Source organism: Eleutherodactylus coqui, chromosome 4 (assembly GCF_035609145.1).
Source record: "Eleutherodactylus coqui strain aEleCoq1 chromosome 4, aEleCoq1.hap1, whole genome shotgun sequence".
NCBI classification, from domain to species: domain Eukaryota; kingdom Metazoa; phylum Chordata; class Amphibia; order Anura; family Eleutherodactylidae; genus Eleutherodactylus; species Eleutherodactylus coqui.
This window is the reverse complement of record NC_089840.1, coordinates 214,993,183-215,015,819: the sequence shown is the minus strand read 5'-3', so window position 1 is coordinate 215,015,819 and position 22,637 is coordinate 214,993,183. Positions and strand designations below refer to the sequence as shown.

At 44.5% G+C, this 22,637-nt stretch overlaps 2 protein-coding genes across 2 annotated transcripts in view; both read left to right on the top strand.

The window, feature by feature from the left end:
* The first annotated feature begins 467 nt into the window (after positions 1-467).
* Positions 468-22,637, top strand: part of LOC136626025 (interferon-induced protein with tetratricopeptide repeats 5-like) — a 59,115-nt gene continuing 36,945 nt past the window's right edge. Inside the window, exon 1 of the mRNA XM_066600730.1 lies at positions 468-589. Within this exon, the coding sequence (XP_066456827.1) occupies positions 585-589 (5 nt within the window). The 5' untranslated portion in view covers positions 468-584. The remainder of the gene's footprint in view (positions 590-22,637) is intronic.
* Positions 490-22,637, top strand: part of LOC136626026 (interferon-induced protein with tetratricopeptide repeats 5-like) — a 29,647-nt gene continuing 7,499 nt past the window's right edge. Inside the window, exon 1 of the mRNA XM_066600731.1 lies at positions 490-589. Coding sequence (XP_066456828.1) covers positions 585-589 — 5 coding nt within the window. The 5' untranslated portion in view covers positions 490-584. The remainder of the gene's footprint in view (positions 590-22,637) is intronic.

The window sequence follows — 22,637 nt, the reverse complement described above, 5'->3', positions numbered from 1 at the left end:
TAGGTGAGGCATTCCAAGGGAACGCCACAAGAAAGGACAAGCAGCATCATTGTAAGGAAAAATATCGGTCATGTGAAAAAGTCCATTCAAAAGAATGGAGTTGGTATTTGCACAAGTATGGTGCAATCTCAAGACTTAAACTTGGAAAATTGTGAATTTTTACAAATTTTCAGTATATATATTTTTTATTAATAAAGAAAAAAATTATTGATGAAAATTTAACACTAACATAAATTACAATATGTTACGGGGAAAAAAAAAACAATTTCAGGCTCATGTCGATAAGTAAAAGCATTAAAAAGTTATTACTGCATAAAGTGACAGATCTGATTAGAAAAATAAGGCTTGTTCATTGAGGCCAAAATAGGCGAAGTCCATAAGGGGTTAACACCGGCATCATTATCTCTTACTACCAGCAATTCCTGTTCTCCTGGCACAAAGAAGTTTCGTTCCTCCCCTCCTTTTACTGAGGATGACATGAGCCTCTCCAATACTGCGTGACCATAGAAGCCTGAAGACGGGGTCCCCGAATTATAGTCAGAAAACATCCTCTACAGTTCACAGCGACCGACCGGAGGGACAAGATGAGGTAAATCCTTTCACATTCCTAATGATTAATTAACCTCCAAGACGCTTCAGCTATTGAAGTGTTACTGTTCTGTATAGTTTACTTACTTTAATTCAATGTTGTAAGCTATACTGTATCTGGAAGACAGTTCCATTCAGTCTGGCATATTTATAGCAAGTAGATTTGAGTTGGGTTGATGAAAGTTATTTTACTTTATGAAACATAGCAAGAAAGAGTCATCAAGAACAACATTAATTCAAGAAATGATTGGTCACTCCCAATGAATGGAGTTTCATTGGTTAGGATTTGTTTGATGTTTATCATATATGAAAAGCAAACGTTAGTCGCGAGTCTGAAAACTTTTCACCAGCTTCACACAAAGCAGTTTGATGCAGAAAAGATTTGTACTTCTTATTTCTTCTTTTTTTCTTTGAGCTGGTGATGCTCTGTGTGACCAAGCCCAATGATGACAACAGGGCAAGTCACTGAGCATGCACCTTTCTGGGAAGTACAGCATGAGCGCTGTGTCTGAAGTGCATGAAAGCTGGAGACATCAATAGTAGAGATGAGCGAGCACCAAAATGCTCGAGTGCTCGTTACTCGAGTCGAACTTTCAGTGATGCTCGAGAGTTCGTTTCGAGTAACGAACCCCATTGAAGTCAATGAGCGACTCGAGCATTTTTGTATATGACTGGTGCTCCGCTAAGGTTTTAATTTGTGAAAATCTTAGCAAATCACCAAAGTCATGTAAAAAACACAGAAATGGATAGGGCAGGCGAGGAGCAACATGCAGGGCTGCATTTTGGGCTCCGAGGTCTCACTATTAAGCCACAATAGTGGCAAGAGTGAGACCCCCCCCCCCCCCCCGCACTATCAGCATAACGATCGTTCTCCTCTGCCACAGCTGTAGCAGAGCAGAACGATGTTAGCCCATTGTAGCCCATTGAATTCAGCTGAATGACAGCTGAGAGCTGCCCCTGATTGGTCCCTGCGCTGAGCCAATCAGTGGCAGCACTCACTCACCCATTTATGAATTCATGAATGGGTGAGTGAGAGCTGCCTCTGATTGGTGAGGCTGTGACCAATCAGAGGCAGCTCATTCAGCAGGCGGGGATTTTAAATCCCCACCTGCTGAATACTACAGAGAGCAGTTCAGGAGAACTGCCAGCCAGACGAGGCTGAACTCCGGCTGCAGCGGAAAGGTGAGTATATTTTTTTTTTTTACTTTTTACACATTTCTGGATGAATTTCAGGGAAGGGCTTATATTTTTAAGCCCTTCCCGAAAATTCATCCCGCGCTAGCCGGCAGCCCATTGCTTTCAATGGAGCCGGCTGTATTGCCGGCTCCATTGAATTCAATGGTCAGTGCTCGTTTAATCGAGACGAGTACCGCGTGGTGCTCGTCTCGAGTAACGAGCATCTCGAGCACCCTAATACTCGAATGAGCATCAAGCTCGGACGAGTATGCTCGCTCATCTCTAATCAATAGGGTTAGTGTAAAAGGAGAGGGAGAGAGCATGGACCAATGTGAAGCAGAGCAAAGTGGTCAGCTGAACCTCCTATAACGGAGAAAGAGAATTTGATAAAATACTAGTGGTGAAGGCACAACACTCTAAGCTAGTTGAAAGCTAAAGGTCCAAGATGCGATACTGAATGCACTTTTTTATTTAACAACATAGAAAGCGAGCAAGTGAATACACATTTCTGGGTTAAACCCCTTTGTCAGGAAAGAGGTGGCGAAGCACCTTTTCCTCCCTGTCACATACAGGACTTCTGGCACAACCAAAAACCTTTGGAATTGTTTCACCGGGCATCCTGTCGTGTTTAATCCAACCAAACTGACGAAGGGGCTCGACCTCGGAATGCGTATTCACTTGCTGGTTCTTTGTGTTATTAAATAAAAAAGAAGTGCTTTCACTATCGCATCTTCACCACCAGTATTCTATCACATTCTCTTTCGCTATACTCATGCCCACCTTGGTGGAGCGTTATCTGGTTGGCAGCACCTCCATCATTCGAAACACTTTTCACTCCAGAATCATTTCACCATTCTCACTGGGTCTTGCTCCACCCTCCTTTTCATCTTTGTTACTCACCTCCTCTAATAGGTCAGCTGTTGGAACAGTTGCATAGACACTGCCCTAATAATAAACTAGAACGCAGGAGCCTTCCTGCTGATTGTAGTATTGTCCACTTCAGGCCAAGTTCAGATATGGCAAAGCTGCCACTAATTTGCACCACAATGCATGTGGATGGGAATTTCAAAGTTGTATATGCATGTAGCAAAAAAATTGTTGCCGGAAAGGCAGAGATTTTCACAGTGGATGTCATCCTTTTAATGCATGGCGTGAGATCTGTTGCTACTAAGCAGCTCATTCTTTTGCAAATCCACATCAGACACATGCAGATTTTGCTTCAATTTCATGGTACATTTTTTATGTGAAAACATGACCCTAAAGTTAAAGACACATCAACACCCACATCTCTGGACTATATTCTGGTTAGACACTATACGGTGCAAGGAACATTCTGAGAACCTACTGTATTCAAATTACCGATATATAGGGTGATGCAGAAGCAATGCAAGTAGAAAACCAGTTCAATGTCATAAATTGAAACAACTGGAAATGAAAATTAAACATTCAGAAAGTAAATCTAATGTCTGTTATCAACATAATGATCAACCACTGCACCCTCAAGATCAATATAAGCTTGGGGATGATAAGCCATGTGTTCATATGCATCCCTACTGTGCGTGGGTGGGTTCAAAGAAGGGCTACTAAATTAATAAACCGAATGGGAGGAATGGAATACCCAGAGAGGCTATCAAAATTGGGATTATTTACCCTGGAAAAAAGACAGTTAACCCCTTCTGTGGCGGGTTTCCTACCACCCTGTCAGACCCACTAAGGCAGGTTTTGTAAATGGGCCAATCATTTAATTTCAACTAATTTTCCAGTCGCGTTCCAAGAGCCATACCTTTTTCATTTTTCCATTGACACGGCCATATGAGGGCTTGTTTTTTGCGGGACAACAAGTTGTATTTTTTAATGGCATCATTTTGGGGTATACATAAGATATTGCATAACTTTTGTGAAAAACATTTGTAGGGAGATTGGGGGAAAAAAAGGAATTCTGCCATTTATTTTTTGGATTTCATTTTTACGGCGTTAAGCATGCAGAATAAATAGTGTGATAACATTATTCTCTGAGTCGCGCGATTCCGGCGATACCAGGTTTATACAGTTTTTTAATGTTCTGCTATTTTGTTTTTCTTAAAGGTTTGTTTTTGTGTCGCCACATTCAAAGAGCCGTATAAGGGTGCCCACCCACTAGCGTTTTTTTACTGCGAAATTCGCAGCGTTTTTTTTTTCTGCAGGGGTCTTTGGGCTATGGGACATGCAAAGCTAAAATCGCGATCGCGCAAAATTGCGATATCGTGGTAAATCGTGATTCTGCGCGATCGCGATTTTTACATTACAAGTCCCATAGACCCCCTGCAGAAAAAAAAAACCTGCGAATTTCGCAGTGAAAAAAAACGCCAGTGGGTGGGCACCCTTAATGTTATTTTTCCATTGCCCGAGCTCTAGAAGGCCGTGGTTTTTGCGGGATGAACTCCAGTCTTCATTTATCTATTTTTGGGAACATGTAAAATTTTGATCGCTTTTTATTCTGGCATGTTTTTTATTTTAATTTTTCACTGCATTTTCTGAGCAGTATAAATGATATATTAAAGTAATTCTACAGGCCAGTACGATTAGGCCAATGCCAAATTGTAATAATTTTTTTCTACTTCGTTACTTTTTCACAGTCTAAAAAAAAAAAAAAGATTTTTTTTTTATCGCTGCATTCAAAGACCCCCAGCATTTAAATTTTTTATCAACTGAGCTGTGTAAGGGTTTTTATTTTGCGGGATGAGTTGAAGTTTTTATTAGTATCATGTATTGATCTGTGCAGAATTTTGACTACTTTCTATCCTGGTTTTTGTATGGTGAGATTAAATTAGTTACTTTTGCCACGTTTAACATTTTTTTTCCATGCCGTGCACCCTGCAGATTAAATAATGTACTAATTTTCTTCTGTAGGTCATTATGAATGCAGGGATACCACATGTGTAATTTTTATTTTTAATGTTTTATTTTTTACACAGTAAAGGGAGAAGGTGGGGTTTGGTCTTTTTTATAATTTTTTTACTATTTTTTTTTTTTACTTTTTAACTTTTTTTCAATTTTTGTCACTTTATGGGACTTGTATAATAGTTTTTTTTTATTCTTCTAATACTCTGCTATGCTGAGGCATAGCAGGGTATTAGACGGGCTATGATTAGAGTTGAGCGAACGTACTCTGTTGAGCTTGATGTTCGTTCGAGTATTAGCATACTCGATGATGCTTGTTACTTGAATGTGCATCAAGCCGTGTTCGACCCTGCCCTAGTTTTTGGCTCCTCCCCGCTGTGACGTGCCTGTTTTGGCCCCTCCCCGCCACAACGCAGCACGCACGTCATTGGCAAATTTTTTGTCTGGCAAGCGAGAGAGAGAGAGTCTACAGAGGGTCTACAGAGAGAGAGAGAGAGAAAAAAACCTCAGGACCCGGCGTCTCACATACAAAAATGCTTGAGTCTCCCATTGTAGCCAATGGTGTTCGTTACTCGAGTAGAGCTCTCGAATTTTACGAAAAGGTCAACTCAAATAACGCGGACCCAAGCATTTGGGTGCTCGCTCATCTCTAGCTATGATGCTCAGACAGAGTTATGATTTTTAAAATAGTTTTTTAAATGTGGGGAAGAAAAACGTGTCCTTAAGGGCGCTTAGATATGATTCTAAGGATAAAGTGTACTCACATCCCATTTAATCCCTTAACCCCTTAACATTCAAGGATGTACATTTACGTCCTGCAGCATCAGGGTATGTATGAAGAGAGATCGTGAGTAAGGATGAGCGAGCATACTCGCTAAAGCACTACTCGTCCGAGTAATGTGCCTTAGCCGAGTATCTCCTTGCTCGTCCATAAAGATTCGGGGGCTGCCACGGAGCGGGGAGCTGCAGGGGAGAGCAGGGAGGAACGGAGGGGAGATCTCTCTCTCCCTCTCTCCCGCCCGCTCTTTCCTGCTCCCCGCCGCAACTCACCTGTCAGCCACAGCGGTCCCCGAATCTTTATGGACGAGCAGGGAGATACTCGTCTGAGGCACATTACTCGGACGAGTAGTGCCTTAGCGAGTATACTCGCTCATCCTTAAAGGGGTTGTCCCGCGGCAAAATGCAATTTTTTTTTTCAACCTACCCCCGCATTCTGCCCCCTTAAAATCAATACCGTTTGTAATTTAAAAAAAAAAATTGCTTACCTCCTTCCCAGTTCGCGCAGCATCTTCTTTTCTTCTTTTAAAGATGGCCGCCGGTCCTTTCCCAATGATGCACCACGGTTTTCTCCCATGGTGCACCGCGGGTCTTCTCCCATGGTGCACCATGGATTGTCTTCTCCTTCCTTGCGTTCCACTGCCGATACAGCCACCTAATTGGCTGATCGGCAGCACGTGACGAAGGCGGAGCTACGATGACGCGGAGAAGAGGGAGGAGCCAGGATGCCGCTCGTGAGCCCGGAGGGAGTAAGAAGAGGAATCCTTACAGCGCAAGCGCGACTGTTCGTGCGACTAAAGAAGCAGCTTTAGTCGGCACCATGGAGACGGGGACGCCAGCAGCGGAGCAGGTAAGTGAATAACTTCTGTATGGCTCATAATTAATGCACGATGTATATTACAAAGTGCATTAATATGGCCATACAGAAGTGCTTAACCCCATTTGCTTTCGCAGGACAACCCCTTTAATCGTGAGGCGACTTTTCTTCATACAGCACAGGCTTCAGCTGTTTATTACAGCTGACACCTGTGGGCAATAGCTGCAATCAGCTGTGCGGCTGATCAGAGCTTTCAATGAAATGAGATCGCAGAGAGCTGTGGGGGTGTTATGGCAGCCGGGGGCGTTCTGAAAGCCCCGCCGGACTCATTGAAAACATACAAAGAAGATTGTGATCCTCTGTCACAGCTGTGGCAAAGAAACGTGATGCTCTCCCATTGCTTTCAATTGCAGAATCCGGCGTGGGCGTTCGCCTCCGGATTCCGCAGAAAATGCCGCCCATAACATGCTATTGGAAAATGCTTCTGCGGAATAACTTTGCAGAATGGTCGCGGATTCCGCATCATCACTAGGCGAAGGCATGGGAAAAGCAGAGGTTTTTAAAAAAATCTGTGCTGCATATGTACGACGGCGCATGTTCGACAAAGTGTAAATGACAGGTATGCGTGGATGCTAGCTGGGCACAGGGTCAGATTCCGCTGAGGGCTCCCACATGGGGAATCCGACCCAGTTGCGTGCACCTGGCCTTGGGCAGGCAGGGGGTCCACAGAAAACAAAAAAATCGGCAAGTGGTCTACAGGGCAAAAAAGTTTGGGAACCTCTGGGTTAAACAGTTGATGGATTGAAGTTTACTTACCACTGAGGAATTCAATAACATTCCTGTTGAAATGCAGCCACTGAGGTCCGCAGGGCTGTAAGAGAAAGGCAGACATGACGGGGTTAACGAGAAAAGGAAGGGTTAATGTGTAGAGGACATGCCGGGAGGTATGGGGGGGGGGGGGGGGATTCAGAGAAAAAAAGTGCATGAAAGTCGGGGGAGGAGCCAGTTCTAGCAGCAGAGGAGAAAGAAGACTGGAGGGAAGCCATAGAAGGGAGAAGAAAGAAGACCACTACTGAAAGAAGGAGCCAGGCGGTGAGCAGAGGGAGGAAGATCAGCGAGGAGAAAATTGAAGGAGGAAGAGCCCAAAGAGGAGCACTGACCGGGAGAAGATTGAGGCTTTGATAAAGAGGATCCGGGTGGCGGCGGCGAAGTGAGGTGTAGGATGGCTGGAGAGACTATCAGGAGAGGCCGTGAATGCACTGGAGACGAAACCGGCGGCCCCAATGGTGAGAGAGAAGAGGCCGCAGTGGGCGCGTGCACAGGGGAGGCAAATAGTTCGGTTAAGGGGCAGTGATGTGCCCTTTGTATCCATGGGAACTTTATAAAAGGGGTGCACAGGGCCACTTTTGAAGCATGAGGCGAGCAGTTTTTTTATCTAGGTTTCAGTTTTCAGCGGTCTTTAAGAAGTTGCTTAAAAAAGTTGGGTTTGGACAGTTTGCAATTCGGGACGCACTCGTTTAGGGTTGGGGTGGCTACAGAGTTCAGGGCATGGAAGAAGAGACAGTTAGACGGTCCCACTTATTTCAGACCTATCTCCCTTTTAACCCCTAAGGCCTCATGCCCACGGCCGTGTTGGATTCCAGCTGCGAGATTCTAGCCGTGCCGCGGCATTGACCTCTACTTACCTGTCAGACGTCTTCTCCCTTCGCTCTGCGATGTGCCGTCTGATTTTAATACTGCGCGAGTTTTCACGCAGTCAAATCACGGCTGTCAGCACAGGATTGCATAAATTAATGCAATCCTATGACAGCGTGCCACAACATTAATTCTGCGGGAAATATCGCTGCAGAATTTCAGTCCGTGGGCATTGGGCCTTAAAGGGGTTGTCCCGCGCCGAAACGTTTTTTTTTTCTTCACCCCCCCCCCCCCCCCCCCCCCGTTTGGCGCGAGACAACTCCGATGCAGGGACCTAAAGAAAAATCCGCACAGCGCTTACCTGAATCCCCGCGCTCCGGTGACTTCTTACTTACCGGCTGAAGATGGCCGCCGGCATCTTCTCCCTCGGTGGACCGCAGGGCTTCTGTGCGGTCCATTGCCGATTCCAGCCTCCTGATTGGCTGGAATCGGCACGTGACGGGGCGGAGCTACACGGAGCCCCATTGAGATAAGAAGAAGACCCGGACTGCGCAAGCGCGGCTAATTTGGCCATTAGACGGCGAAAATTAGTCGGCTCCATGGGAACGAGGACGCTAGCAACAGCAGGTAAGTGAAAAACTTCTTATAACTTCTGTATGGCTCATAATTAATGCACAATGTACATTACAAAGTGCATTAATATGGCCATACAGAAGTGTATAGACCCACTTGCTGCCGCGGGACAACCCCTTTAAGAACATGGCCTATTTTGGTGTTAAGGACGCAATGATTTTAGGGGGATTTTCATCTCTACTTTTCAGAAGCCATAACTTTATTATTTTTCTGCCAACATGGCCGTATGAGGGCTTGTTTTTTGTGTGGCAAACTGTAGTTTGTATTGGTGCCATTTTTGTGTACATAGACTATATTTTAAAGCTTTTATTATTTTTTTTATGTTTGCAGGGAGAGAAAAAAACATCAATTCTGCCATTGTTTTTTGTGGGATTTTTTTAAAGTGTAAGGGTGGCTTCACATGAGCATGTTTTTGTACTTACATAGGTGCGCACCCCTGTACGTGCAAAAACACGCATGTATGAAGGTATGTACATTGCCTTCAATGGAGCCGCGGCTGCTGCCGGCGGCTCCATTGAAGGCAATGGTCTGCCGGCACCCCTGAAATGTTTTTCAGGAAAGGGCTTTACATATAAAGTCTTCCCTGAAAAACAAGAATTTTAGTGTAAAAATAAGAAAATACTTACCTGTCCGTCGCTGCCGTTTCCCCCACGGGGATGAAGAACACATCTGCCACATGCGGCAGTTATTTCCTTCATCTCCGCAAGGAAAAATAATTCCTTGCTGCACCTGCCACATCTGTGACAGATGCAGCAAAGGAATTCTGCATCCCTGCGAGAGCTGCCTGTGATTGGCTGAGGTGCTCAGCCAATCACAGGCAGCTCTTGCTGAATGACTGACAGCCGAGAGCTGCCTGTAATTGGCGGAGCGCCTCAGCCAATGAGAAGCAGTTCTTTCAGCAGGCGGGGATTTTAAATTCCCACCTGCTAACAGAACTGCTTTGAAGAGTCGGGGACAGCGCAGAGAGGATGCGGCTGAGCCCCGGAGGCTGAAGGACAGTGAGCATGATTTTTTTATTTTTATTTTCAACACCACTTGCCCTTGTTTTTCAAGAAAGGGCTTAAATTTACAGCTCTTACCTGAAAAACAATTACAGGGTGTTGGCAGCTCGATCCCCTACCGCAGCTGTCATCTGTGACAGCTGTGGTAGGGAATCCTTTATTCCCAGCAGGGATGAAGAATTCCTTTGCTGCATCTGTCACAGATGTGGCAGATGCAACAGGGAATTCTTTTTCCTCGTGGGGATGAAGGAAATATCTGCCGCATGCGGCAGATGTGTTCTTCAACCCGCGGCAGCAGCCGCGACTCCATTGAAGACAATGCGTGCATTCCCTGTGGTGCACACATGTCCTATCTTTACAGGCACGCACCTATAAAACACTGACATGTGCACACACCATGGGGAATGCATTGGTTCTGATAGAAGTGTGTTTTTGTGCGCACGTATGCACGCACAAAAACACACTCGTGTGAAGCCACCCTTAATCATGCAGCATAAATAACACAATACATTTTTTCCATGGGACGGTACAATTACAGCAATACCAAACATTGATTTTTGTCTTGTTTTTCCACTTTTTTTTAATGATTTGTTTTTTTGGGGTACATATGACTTTTTCAATCATTTATTTATTTCTTTGAGAGGCAAAATGAAAAAAATAAGCATTTTGCCTCCGTTTTTTTACAGTGTTTTTTTACGCTTATTGCCGTGTAGGTTAAAAAGTGATTTGGGACTACCCAGGGAGGAAGTTGGTTAATTATTAAGTGGTGGGATGACAAGGATTCCCAGGCACCTGTAGTGCCCTATTGTGCTGGTGTTTTTCTGCCGCCTGAAGGGATTCTCTTAAACCTGTTCTTAATATTTGTGTATTTTTGCTGATATTCTCAATAAAATATATATAGAACATTAAAAAAATGTGTGCTGAATTTGTTGTGCGAGTCATTACAGATATAGTGATTAGAGATGAGCGAACACGTTCGGCCCCGCCCCTTTTTCGCCCGAACACCGAACTTTGCGAACACTTCAGTGTTCGGGCGAAAAAGTTCGGGGGCCGCCGTGGCAGCGCGGGGGGGTGCGGCGGGGAGTGGGGGGGAGAGGGAGAGAGAGAGGGCTCCCCCCTGTTCCCCGCTACTGCCGCCCGCGCCGCCGCGCATCTCCCCGCCCCCCGGCGGCACCCGGACACTTACGCGCGAACACTGCAGTGTTCGGCAAAGCCGGTGTCCGGGTGCGGATGTGTCCGTAACGGACACGTTCGCTCATCTCTAATAGTGATATCAAATATGTGGGGTTTTAATTTATTTATTTTTCCTCCTAAAAGGGGAAAAAGCACAAAAAAGTGAATTTTTTTCCAATTTTTAGAATATTGACACAAATATTTTATCTTTGTTTTACACTATTTGTGTCCCTGTGGGGGACTTGCACCATAGCACCTATGATCGCTATGATGAAGCATTGCAGGACCTCTGTGTGACCTGCAATGCCTTATCGCTTGTGTTATCACAATTTTATCTGCATAACCAGTATATATTGATTGTATAGAATTTGTTATTAGAAGAATACGTATTTAGAAGCGGCTCCGGAAATCAAGACAAATCACACACAATTGGTGTTGGTATAATCAGATGATTCCTCCCTTTATGCATCAAGCAGCGGGTATTTATAACATTTTGAATTACTTGTCTTTCTAGTCCACATGTGTCAAACACAAGGCCCAGGGGCCGAACCTGGCCCGCTGCCTCATGTTATGTGGCCTGCGGCATGCCGACAGCCATTCACCACTGTACTGATTACCAGCTGGGGTGCCGCAACTCCCCGCTGGTAATTGCACTGTTACCGCTGATCCAACCATACACTGTGCAGCCGGGATCCTTCTCCCCTGAGTCCCCTGCTCTTCAGTTCCGCAGGAGAGGACTCGGGGAGGAAGCGTTCCGGGCTACACACTGACGTCAGTGTGCACCCCGGCGCATATGAACTTTTTCCACAAGACTTCTGCACTATTCAGCAATTCCAGCAACCTGATTGATTGTTTGGGTTGGCTGATTCACCAAACAACCAATCAGGTGGCTGGAATTGCTCAATAGTGCAGATGTCTTGTGGGAAAAGTTAATATGCCACCCGGGCTCAGCACCATCCGAGGAGGAGCAGCGCTGACAGCAAGCAGGAGGTAAGTATATGGCTGGGGAAGGGGGAAGTTAATATTGCTGCTGGGGGGGTGGGGCGTTAATATTGCTGATTGCTGCCGGGGGGGTGGGGGTGAGGGATTAAAATTGCTGCTGTGTGGGTGGGGGTTAATATTGCTGGGGGGTTGGGGTTAATATTGCTGCCTGGGGGGGTTAATATCGTTGCTGGGAGGGGGTTAATATTCCTGCTGTGTTTGGGGGGGGGGGTTAATATTGTTGCTGGGAGTGGGTTAATATTGCTGCTGGGATGGGGTTAATATTGCTGGTGGGTTGGGGGGGGTTAATAGTGCTGCTGGGAGGGGGTTAATATTTTTGCTGGGAGGGGGTTAATATTTTGGCTGGCATGGGGTTAATATTGCTGCTGGGTTTGTGGGGGGGTTAATATTGTTGCTGGGAGGGGGGTAATATTGCTGGTGGGTTGGGGGGGGTTAATGTTGCTGCTGGGAGGGGGTTAATATTGCTGGGAGGGGGTTAATATTGCTGCTGGGTTTGTGGGGGGTTAATATTTCTGATTGCTGCTAGGTGGGTGGGGGTTAATATTGCTGGGGGGTTGGGGTTAATATTGCTGCTGGGGGGGGGGGTTAATATCGTTGCTGGGAGAGGGTTAATATTCCTGCTGGGTTTGTGGGGGGGGGGTTAATGTTGCTGGCAGGGGGTTGGTTAATATTGCTGCTGGGAGGGGGTTAATATTGCTGGTGGGTTGGGGGGGGGGTAATATTGCTGCTGGGAGGGGGTTAATATTGCTGCTGGGTTTGTGGGGGGTTAATATTGTTGCCGGCAGGGGGTTAATATTGCAGCCGGGTTGGGAGGGGGGTTTAATATTGCTGTTGGGTTGTTGCTGGGAGGGGGTTAATATTGTTGCTGGGAGGGGGTTAATATTGCTGCTGGGTTTGTGGGGGGTTAATATTGCTGTGTGGGGGGGGGGTTAATATTGCTGGTGGGGGTGGGGGTTATCATTGCTACTGGGTGGGTGGGGTTAATATTGTTGCTGGGGGGGTGGGGGGTTAATATTGCTGATTAATGATTGCTGCCAGGAGGGGGGGGGGGGGGTAATATTGCTGGGGGTTGGGGTTAATATTGCTGCTGGGTTGCTACTGCGGGGGTTAATATCGTTGCTGGGAGGGGGTTAATATTCCTGCTGGGTTGTTGGGGGGGGGGGGTTAATATTGTTGCTGGGAGTGAGTTAATATTGCTGGTGGGTTGGGGGGGGGGGTAATAATGCCGCTGGGAGGGGGTTAATATTTTTGCTGGCATGGGGTTAATATTGCTGCTGGGTTTGTGGGGGGTTAATATTGTTGCCGGCAGGGGGTTAATATTGCTGCTGGGTTGGGAGGGGGGGTTTAATATTGCTGCTGGGAGGGGGTGAATATTGCTGCCGGATTGGGTATGGGGGGGTTAATATTGCTGCTGGGAGGGGGTTAATATTGCTGGTGGGGGTGGGGGTTATTATTGGTGCTGGGTGGGGGGGGTTAATATTGTTGCTGGGAGGGGGTTAATATTGTTGCTGGGATGGGGGGGGGTTAAAAGTGCTGCTGGGAGGGGGTTGATATTGCTGTGGGGGTCGCTATTACTATTGGGGCCACTGTGGGGTACCCTGTTAAAATTGGGGCCACTGTGGGGATCGCTATTATCAATTGGCCCACTCTGGGGGTCAATATTTTTACTGGGACCACTATGAGAGTCACTATTACTACTGCAACCACTATAGGGGACACTGTTAGTACTGGGGCCACTATAGGGGACACTGTTAGTACTGGGGCCACTATAGGGGTCACTATTAGGGCTCGTTCACACGGGGTAATTGCATTTCAGTCACACAAATACGCTACATATTTGTGCAATCGAAAATCGCTTATGCCTGCATATTTGGGCACGCAGAAAAGAACGCAGATGGGCCCACTGAAATGGTGAGCAAATATGCAGTGAATACATAGGCTTCCTGCGCATTCACCAAATATTTGCGCGGCCCATTCACCTCAATGGTCTATTGCGGTCCGTAGTACGTAACAAAATAGGTCATTCTGTGTGATAATATACATCATGTGAATGAACTAATTGAAATCAATGGCTTCTATTCACTGCATATATTTTGTACGCAAATACGCTGGTGTGAACAGGCCCTTACTGTACTGTCTTACAATCGGCCCTTTGAACATCACCAAAAACCTGATGTGGCCCTCGGTGAAAATGAGTTTGACACCCCTGTCCTATAACATCAATTCTGCTATGTTATCTTGTTCTTTTAGCATAAGAGCACATGCTATGACGTCAGTGGCTCTTATCGCAGCATGTCGTCTGGTTATTAAAAAGCCAAAATAGCTATACAAGACTACGCCCTATAACTGAAACTTCTCTTAATATTTCAATATATGTTTTCTTAAAGATACATACACAATCTTTATCAATAAGAGCAATTAAGTCACATAAAGAATCAATTTGACAATGTTACATAACTATATTCTCCAACATTTCCCCCGTTTTGTGATTGCTTCTGGGGTTTTATTATTCTATGCCACGCAAACCTCTCACTCTCAACCCCACCCCTCACCCCCCAAACTAGCCCATTCTACAGGGGCAGTTTTCCTTACCTAAAACTGGGAGAAGGCCATGAACTTTTCAGGAGTTCACACCCTTTCCTCATACGTGGTAACACCCCGTAGGGCATTCCCTCGCCGAAACCTATGGCAACTGTGCTATCCCTGGGTAGGAAAAAAAGCAAGCGTGTGTCTTCATGAGACCAGCAGAAGCAGAACACAATAGGTCCTATAGCCTTTTGTATGTTCTATTAAGCGGTAACATACTAAAACATTTTTAAAACACATTTCAAAGCACAGTCCACCTTTGATCAGCTGTCCTTTTTAATTCATGTGGAATGCACCCTTTAGTAAGTGATCATCACTTGGTGCTTTGTTTTATTCAGCTCCATAGAAAATGATATGCATTATGGTGATTCCTCCTTTGGAGATGAAACTGGAGGGTTCTCTTTTTCCTTTTCCTATTTGGGGGTCTTATAAATCCTGCATGTAATACAACAATTTAACAATATTACAACAAAGTAAAAGTACAATGAAGGCCCAATGCCCAAGGACGGAAATTCCGCGGCGAGATTTCCCACAGAATTTCCGCCCGTGCACGCCGCCATAGGATTGCATTAGTTTATGCTATCCTATGCTGACAGCTGGGATTTGAGTGGGTGAAAAAAAGTATTAAAATCGTGGCGTGTCCTATTTCTGTGCAGGCCTCGCTGAGGCTCGCTCAGAAACGTCACTGCTGACGCGCCAGCTCTGCTCTGCACATGCGAGGCTGTAATACATATTTGGTATCGCCGCAAACATAAAAGTGCGATCTATCAAAGTAGCGCATTATTTACCTCGCACGGTGAACATAGTCCAAAAAAAAAAGAACGACAGAAATGCACTTTTTCAGTCACCCTGTCTCCCAGAAAAAATGCAATAATAAGAGATCAAAAAGTTGTATGCATTCCAAAATGGTAAAAATTCCCCAAAATTCCAAAACGTAAACCCCAGGAGGCTTCTCAAAAAATGAGCTCTCGTATAACAATGTCGACGGAAAAATAAAAAAGTTATGGCGCGGAGAAAATGGCGGCAGAAAATAATTTAAAAAAATTAAATGTCTTTGCAAAAAATAAAAGTAGTACAGCAAAAAAAAAGTTTGGTATCGTAGTAACCCATAGAATAAAGTTATCATGTCATTATTGTTGCAGATTGTGCGCTATAGAAACAAAACGCACTGAAGTTGGTGGAATGTATTTTTTTTTTTCATTTTACTCCACTTATAATTTTTTAAACGTTTTTCAGTACATTATATGGTACACTAAAGAGCACCATTGAAAAATACAACTTGTCCCGCAAAAAACAAGCCCTCATACAGCATCAATGGATAAGTAAAGGAGTTACGATTTTTTAAAAGGGGGGGGAGGAAAAAACGAAAATCGAAAAAGAGACGCGTCATTAGGGGGTTAAGTTAAACTGAGCCTTATCCTTTTCATGGAGTGTATATATATAATCAAAAACTACATTCTGTAGCTTTAATAAATCTCTTGACAGCACTGTGTATATCTGATATCCTCCAAGTGATCTGTGAATTAATTGGCAATATTGAGGCTCTTTGGGACTTCGCCTATATTCATAGGAATTTCCTGAACAATAGTCATACATGGACACCCAGGTCCCAGTAGTAATCCTTATTCTAGGATACTACTGTCAGGGTTACTGACTATTACAGTTTCCCCTGAGCAATAATACCTTAGTCAGATATACACCCGCTGGAATCAGCAATTTAACCTAGTGTTCAAATAGCATCGTATGGTCATACGTTTGGCCTTATCAGTTTATTGAGTTACAAACCTGAAGTTTTGCTTCACAATGAATTAGCAGAAAATTGTTCTCCAACAGAGAGACTTTGCACCTATGGGCATCCACCCATGCTAAATACTCAAGGCATGAATTGGTAACTCTCGAGTGTGCTTAGCTTAAATTGTTTGAGCCACTGTACTAAACCTAGACCATGCATCCACCTACTATTTAGGGAAAGACACTATCTCTACGGGTCTAGGCATTAGAGGAACCAGTACCTACTTGAAATCAGACGGGTCTATAAGGACTCGTTTCCTATTAAAACACAACACTGAATCCCACAAAGGGAGTCACTAAAGTGTATTCAACTTACTGTTCCGCTAGTCATTGACTTTATATATTAATGTCTGAGTGTGTATTAAGTTTGTTGTGTCACCTGCCCTGTTGATGCACCCCTGGGCTTATTCCCCAATTGAGGGTGCCTTCTAGGGTCCATCTGTGCCCTTATATGTGTGTGCATTTTTTAATCAAATACATTAAAGCAATTGTAGTGGCCCAGCACATCATTCTGGTCCCCTCCATAAGTGTCATACATGTTTGTTTTATGTAGATGCACTGTGCAAAACCTGTCTTGTCATTTCCAGTTTGTGTGTTGCACAGCTGCGGCGCTTGAGAGGTTAACTCTAATTAATAATAGTCTGCCTGTAAATGTATCAGTCTGTAATGCCATGTGGTATGAGAGAGAGTATAAATAGGAGTGATTGAGAGCGGAAAGGAGAGTTAGATCTTCCATCTTGCCTTCTGAGTGCCACCAAACACAGAGCCACATGGAAGCATCTTCAGCTTCCTTGTGGTGAAAATGGAAGAGGAGGAGAGATATTCCGTAGCGGTTGGAATCTGAATGTGAGTTGAGTGAGCCCCGAGCATAAGAGAGAGCCTTCGTAAGTAATTGTGTAAGACGGAACCAGTGCAGAAGTACTAATTCAAGTCCACAAGTTTTCCTACGCGGCCGTCCAAAGCTAGGATCACCGCATAAAAGTACGCTCCTAAGTCACATTCATGTGTTTCCAGTGCGGGGTGCAAATCCTAAAAAAATTAATAATTACTACCAGAGTGTCTGTGGAGTGACTCTACCCCCTTCCTCCTCCAGAGTGTTCCTTGTCCAGGAGTGGTACCTGACAGATAACGTGGACTACAGGACCGTTTTCATCCCTGACCTCTGACCTTTCTTTTTACCTGCACTGGCAAGATTGTACCTGAGTTGCTGTGTAATAATTGTTTGCCATAAGTTATTTCAAGTAAAGTTCATACCAGGCCCTAACCGTTCTTAGGGACCCGAGGTACTAGAAATCCGTGTCTGTGATTATTCCCTGCCGTGTAGCATACCAGTGTGTGGGAATGGCGGCATCATCCGTGACAACTACTACCCCCATAATCCTGTTATTGGTATTCCCTATCCTAAGGGTGCAATGGTGGCCTCCAGTTATACTCTGGCCTTGGCTGCGTGTCATCCCTCTGGGAGCCTGGTAAGTGCCGCCATGACAAGCCAACACTTAACCCTCCTAGCTCCCCACATGTGTCAAGTGCTTGTGGTACCCCTCTGCGGTGTTGCACAATAATTTTAGTAACAGTATACTCTGTGAAGGTTTATCATAGTCCAACATTAAATGTTGAGGGAAGAATATAGATGGCCTGTAGATTTACTGCCTGAGCCACGTCTGCTTCTGCCTGAGCTATTTTATTTTTCAGTTTGTCCAGTCCTCCACATCTATGGAATTCAGTACACTATTCAGTACACCCATTGCTGTACCTACCAGTAGGGTATCATACCATTCCCTTCTTTGCCTGTTGCATTTACACAATATGGTGAACGAGATGTCGAAGCGCATTACTGTTCTCTGTGATTCAGTGGACACCCTCTTACAGGTGACATAAATTATCAGGTTATTTGTATCTACTTCATGAGCTTTTGTCATTGGTGTTTAAGAAAAACTGAGCAGTGGTGTGGAACACCAGAACATGTAGATACGTTCGAACTAATGGTGGTGCACATATTATCTGAGCAGTGACTAATGGCTTGCTCATAACAGCCATGTGTATTTGATCTGGCTTGCAACAAATCATGGGTACTTGTGTTATTTAAAACTCTATTTTGGGTTAGTTCCCCCTATCTGAGCATATCTTCTTATGTGTTCCTAGGGACCTTTGTCTACCTTGTATATAGGTCCCATTCCTATACAATATGCAGATAGCGTTACCCTCACACATCCAATTTCCCGAATATCGCATAGATAATCTTAAGGAACCTCCCTCTCTCAGCTGTTTTAACTAACACTCCTCCGGGAGTCAATGCATCCCCTTCCTTTTTTCCTTGTTATTATAATCACAACCATTACACTTATTTTACAAAGTATATAATGACACATGATTACTCTCCTGTCCCAGTCACTCTCTTGCGATCACTAGCGTGAACCCAGTTTGTTTCCCCTTCAAGCTTCACTGAAGTAACGGTTGTCAGCGGTACTTGGAAAGGCTCCTCGTATCGTGGCTCCAGAGATTTTCTCACGTTTCTTTAACCCCACCCCCAATTTCCTGGCTCCAGAGAATGTGTTGTATGCTCGGAGTCAGGATCTGGAAGATAAGCAAACACTTGTTTATGCACCAGATTTAAATGGCAGGGCCTGGACATACCCGATGAGGGTATCATTCTGCATCTACAACACCTGCGGAAAGTTCAGCCCTGTCCTGGAAGCTGATTCAAAGGGAATTGCAAAGGGAGACAATTCTGTTTTCCTATTCAGCATGTACCTGACCAAAAACAATGCCAAGGGAAGGCACTCAGTGCATGGCTTTCCTGACTCAGCCATTGCTTTCTGTATTTTAAGTTTGGGGTTCCATTCATTATCTCTACCTTTCCACTGCTTTGTCGGTGGTAGAGAGTGTGAAAAGCCTATTATATTCTTAAAAATTCCAAAATTTATTTTATCTCCCCCGTAAAGTGGATACTTCTGTCACTTTCTATTGTTTCTGTAACCTCATATTACCTTGTTCAACAATTTCTTGGCTGTTGCCTTTTGTAGTGGCAAATTGATACCTAATCGGATAGGCCTTAATGCATACAGATAAGCTGTCAACACATATATGGCATACTGATATTTGCCAAGTCTTTGGCAACTCAACTGTATATAGCCTATTTGCAACCTTTAGAAGAGGGTAGAGCGGCCCAGGTGTGTGCATTTGTGGTGTCTTCACTACTTTCCCTTTGTTATGTAAAGCACAGGTCATACACGCTTCGGTATACCTGGCTGCAACATAAGGATACACATATCAGTCTTTGACTGGTGTGTTTTTCCCTGTGCACAGTGGGCCAACATGGAGTAGAGGACATGAGAGAGACATAATCGATGGTCTTTTCCCTACAAGCTGGTGTCCATCTGGCTTGCCCCTGCCCTTGCCCAGCTCCCCATTTCAGACTGTGCAGCCTGGTTCTGAAGAGACTTGAGCAGATCCCTTACTGGAGTGGCTGGGGTTACAGTTTGGATGTTGACTTAACCCTCTCCCCTAGGTCTTATCGCAGCTGCCTTGACAGCGGCATCTGGATGTGCATTTCCTTTTTGCTTCTCTACGGTCCTCCCTTATTATCCCTTGCTGTGTAGGCAACACCAGAGCTTCCATATTGGACCATAGTTGTGTGCTATTCCAAAAGCATCCCTGTGTATGTTTGCTGTCTTACCTTCTACCGCTCTGCACACTTCTGTCAGGGCCTTCAATTCTGCCTCCTGTGCTGACAGATGAGGTGGAAATGGTTCTGCTTTTGTTACCTCATTCTGTGTGACCACTGCATACCACTGTAGAACTTGCCATTTTCCTGGTATCTTGAGCCATCTACAAAAAACCCCGAAATCTGGGTTAGCCATTGGGTTCATCTTTAACATATTCAAATCCCTAAGTTCCCTGTGATATGAGGGCAATGCAGTGCGGCAGGAATGGATCATGTTGTTCTAATTGCTTTAATAATCTAAAATACAAAATGTTCTCAACCTTCCTCCCCCCTTCAAAATTCAGTGGAACCAATTTAGCTGGATTTAAAGATATATCACACTTCAATCTAACATTTGGGGTAGAAGTAACTGCACACATGTATTAAGGGACTAATACCCCGATACTGCTTTTTTACATATCGACTGGGCATGTCCCTGACATCAAAAATTTACTCACAGGTTTTTTTTCTTACACACTTTAGGTAAACCCTTGTCCTTATTTTAGTTCTCTTTGTAATATACCTATCAGGCTTGTATAGTATGTATAACAAGCAGGACCCAATACCAGGTCCTGGCTACGGTCTGGATAACAAACTCTGTGAAGATTTGGGTTACACAGAATTTGTCTCTCTGTGTCCGTCTCTCAGACATGAGTATTCACACCATTGGGGTTTGGCTCAGTGCCTGAAGTTTCTTTAATATTAAATGGAACTGTCTGGCCAGGGGACTATGGCGAGACTGAATTTCATTCTCAATGTATATTTTTCAATATATCATACATAGCCTGAGCTTTACATTTTTTGTAGATTGCAAATATCATCACACACACTTTTACAATAATTTCTAGTAAAGGTTAAGTACTTATTTACCAAGGGCAGTTACAAGCATCATTCTGTCTGGTCATACAGAGCTTCCAACTCAATTGGGGCTCCCCGGCTTATTTTACACTCAAACCCAATGCTCATATTTTAATGCTGACATTTTGTTTTTACCGAAAGCATTACTCCCCAGCAGTGGCCACTTACTGGTTGTGAGAGAGTCGGAATCACAAAACTTAAGTCGCCTCAGGCAAGAATGGTACTATGCCCAGACGCTTCCAAGATCCTAGGGAATCCACAACAACCTACCTAAAAAGCATACTTTATAGAAAGTATAACATGGAGGCTACAAATAGCCACGATCACCCTAAAGGTATCACTTTTTGAAGTACATTTGCATATGTTATAGGCTATACAACAATTCCATATGATTAAACACTGGCTGCAGTAGTAATATAAATCCTAATATAATTCTCTAAAGCTGACAACCCCTCCCTTTAGGATTCATCTTATCTTTGAGAATAGCAAAAAGAAACATTAACGTTTTTTCTTTAGATTAGTTGGTATTGTAACCGATCTGCCGTGGTGCATGGCTGATAATCTGTCATCCTTATTATTAGCATTCCCTCGCCTGAGTCTGTCCTATCCATACCAAGAGTGCGGGTCATGGACGCTGGAGGGGAGCAGGTGTTATTTTTGGAAGCGTCGAGGGCTTCTACAATCCTTTTGTATGTGTCCACACCGTCCACAATTGGAACAATCCTTTGGGAGGTTACTCTCCCTTTTTCTCCCATGTCCCCTGTTAATCTGTGACTGATCTAGTGTCATGGGAGTTTTTAATGCATGAGTTATTACTGGGTCGACTCCGGGTTGTGAAGGAGATGGCTGCGCGCCCCAATGGGCGAACGGGTCCATCTCCAGTCACGGTTCTTCTGGCCATTAATGAATACAAGTCTAGTAAAGTCCGTCTGTCTGTGTCAACACTGAAGCATAACCGGGAGGGGCACAGGGGTTTATTCCTGTCTTTCCATTGGCACTCTGACATTGACTCTGGCACCCATCCATGGTTGCACCTGCTGACCCTACACTATCAGCCCTGGTTTCTCCAGTCAATTCATGAATCCGCTACACCACAATCTCTTTCTCAGAAGCCATCATTCTACACTTCTCCAGCCCAGCAACTCTTTGTGTATGCAAAAATGTTTTGTCATCTGTTCCTTCTGTGTCTTTCTTGCCTAAGCTATCGAGACACTTATAAGTCAATCATTTGCGGTCAGCACATCTGACAGGGGAGCTTTTTATCTCTTGGACTATCTGCCTAGTGGGCATTTGAACACATGCTTCCCTTCCCCTCTCATTTCCCAGTGAGCCTTCCATGATCCACCTGGTTATTATTGATTCTCGGGTGTATTTCGCAAAGTCACTTACAAATGTTATCACATAGGTGGAACCTCACTCCCTTTGTCTGTCTCCAAGCTTATGCAGCTGGTACCACCCCAAGGCCATCACAACAGGTCACTAGGCAAAGTTCAAAATCTACCTCTGTATGTCTTGCACCTTTGGGACTGATACCACCCCAAAGTACTTAAGATGGGAGATGACATGGGTCTTATTTGTAGTACTCAAAGTTTTATTATAAGACCTCTCTCCATCTGTCTGCTAGAGCATGCTAGGTGGGCCCCCTTCAGGCACTCTAGACAGAACCAAATGTCTTGACATATTCCTGTCTCTAACCTTCTCTACCTGGGCCACGGTGGTTAGTGTTCTAAATCCTAACCACTACTGGCTGGCCCGCCAGATCTTGTACATGAATATTCAGGACAAAGATATTATTTATCACTCTCAGAAAAATAACCTTTTTAGCCGGCATTTGTTTTTTACTTATGGGATATTGGGGTAACTGCTTCTGCTATTCATGCATTAGTGACCTGAGGGTAACACAATCATATCAGTAAAATGGGTCATTTCCCAATTCACCATCTCTGACTTGATGAAATGGGTTGGGGACAGCCTGTGTGTGTGTGTGTTTGTTTTGTTTTTTGTGTTGTAACGTATA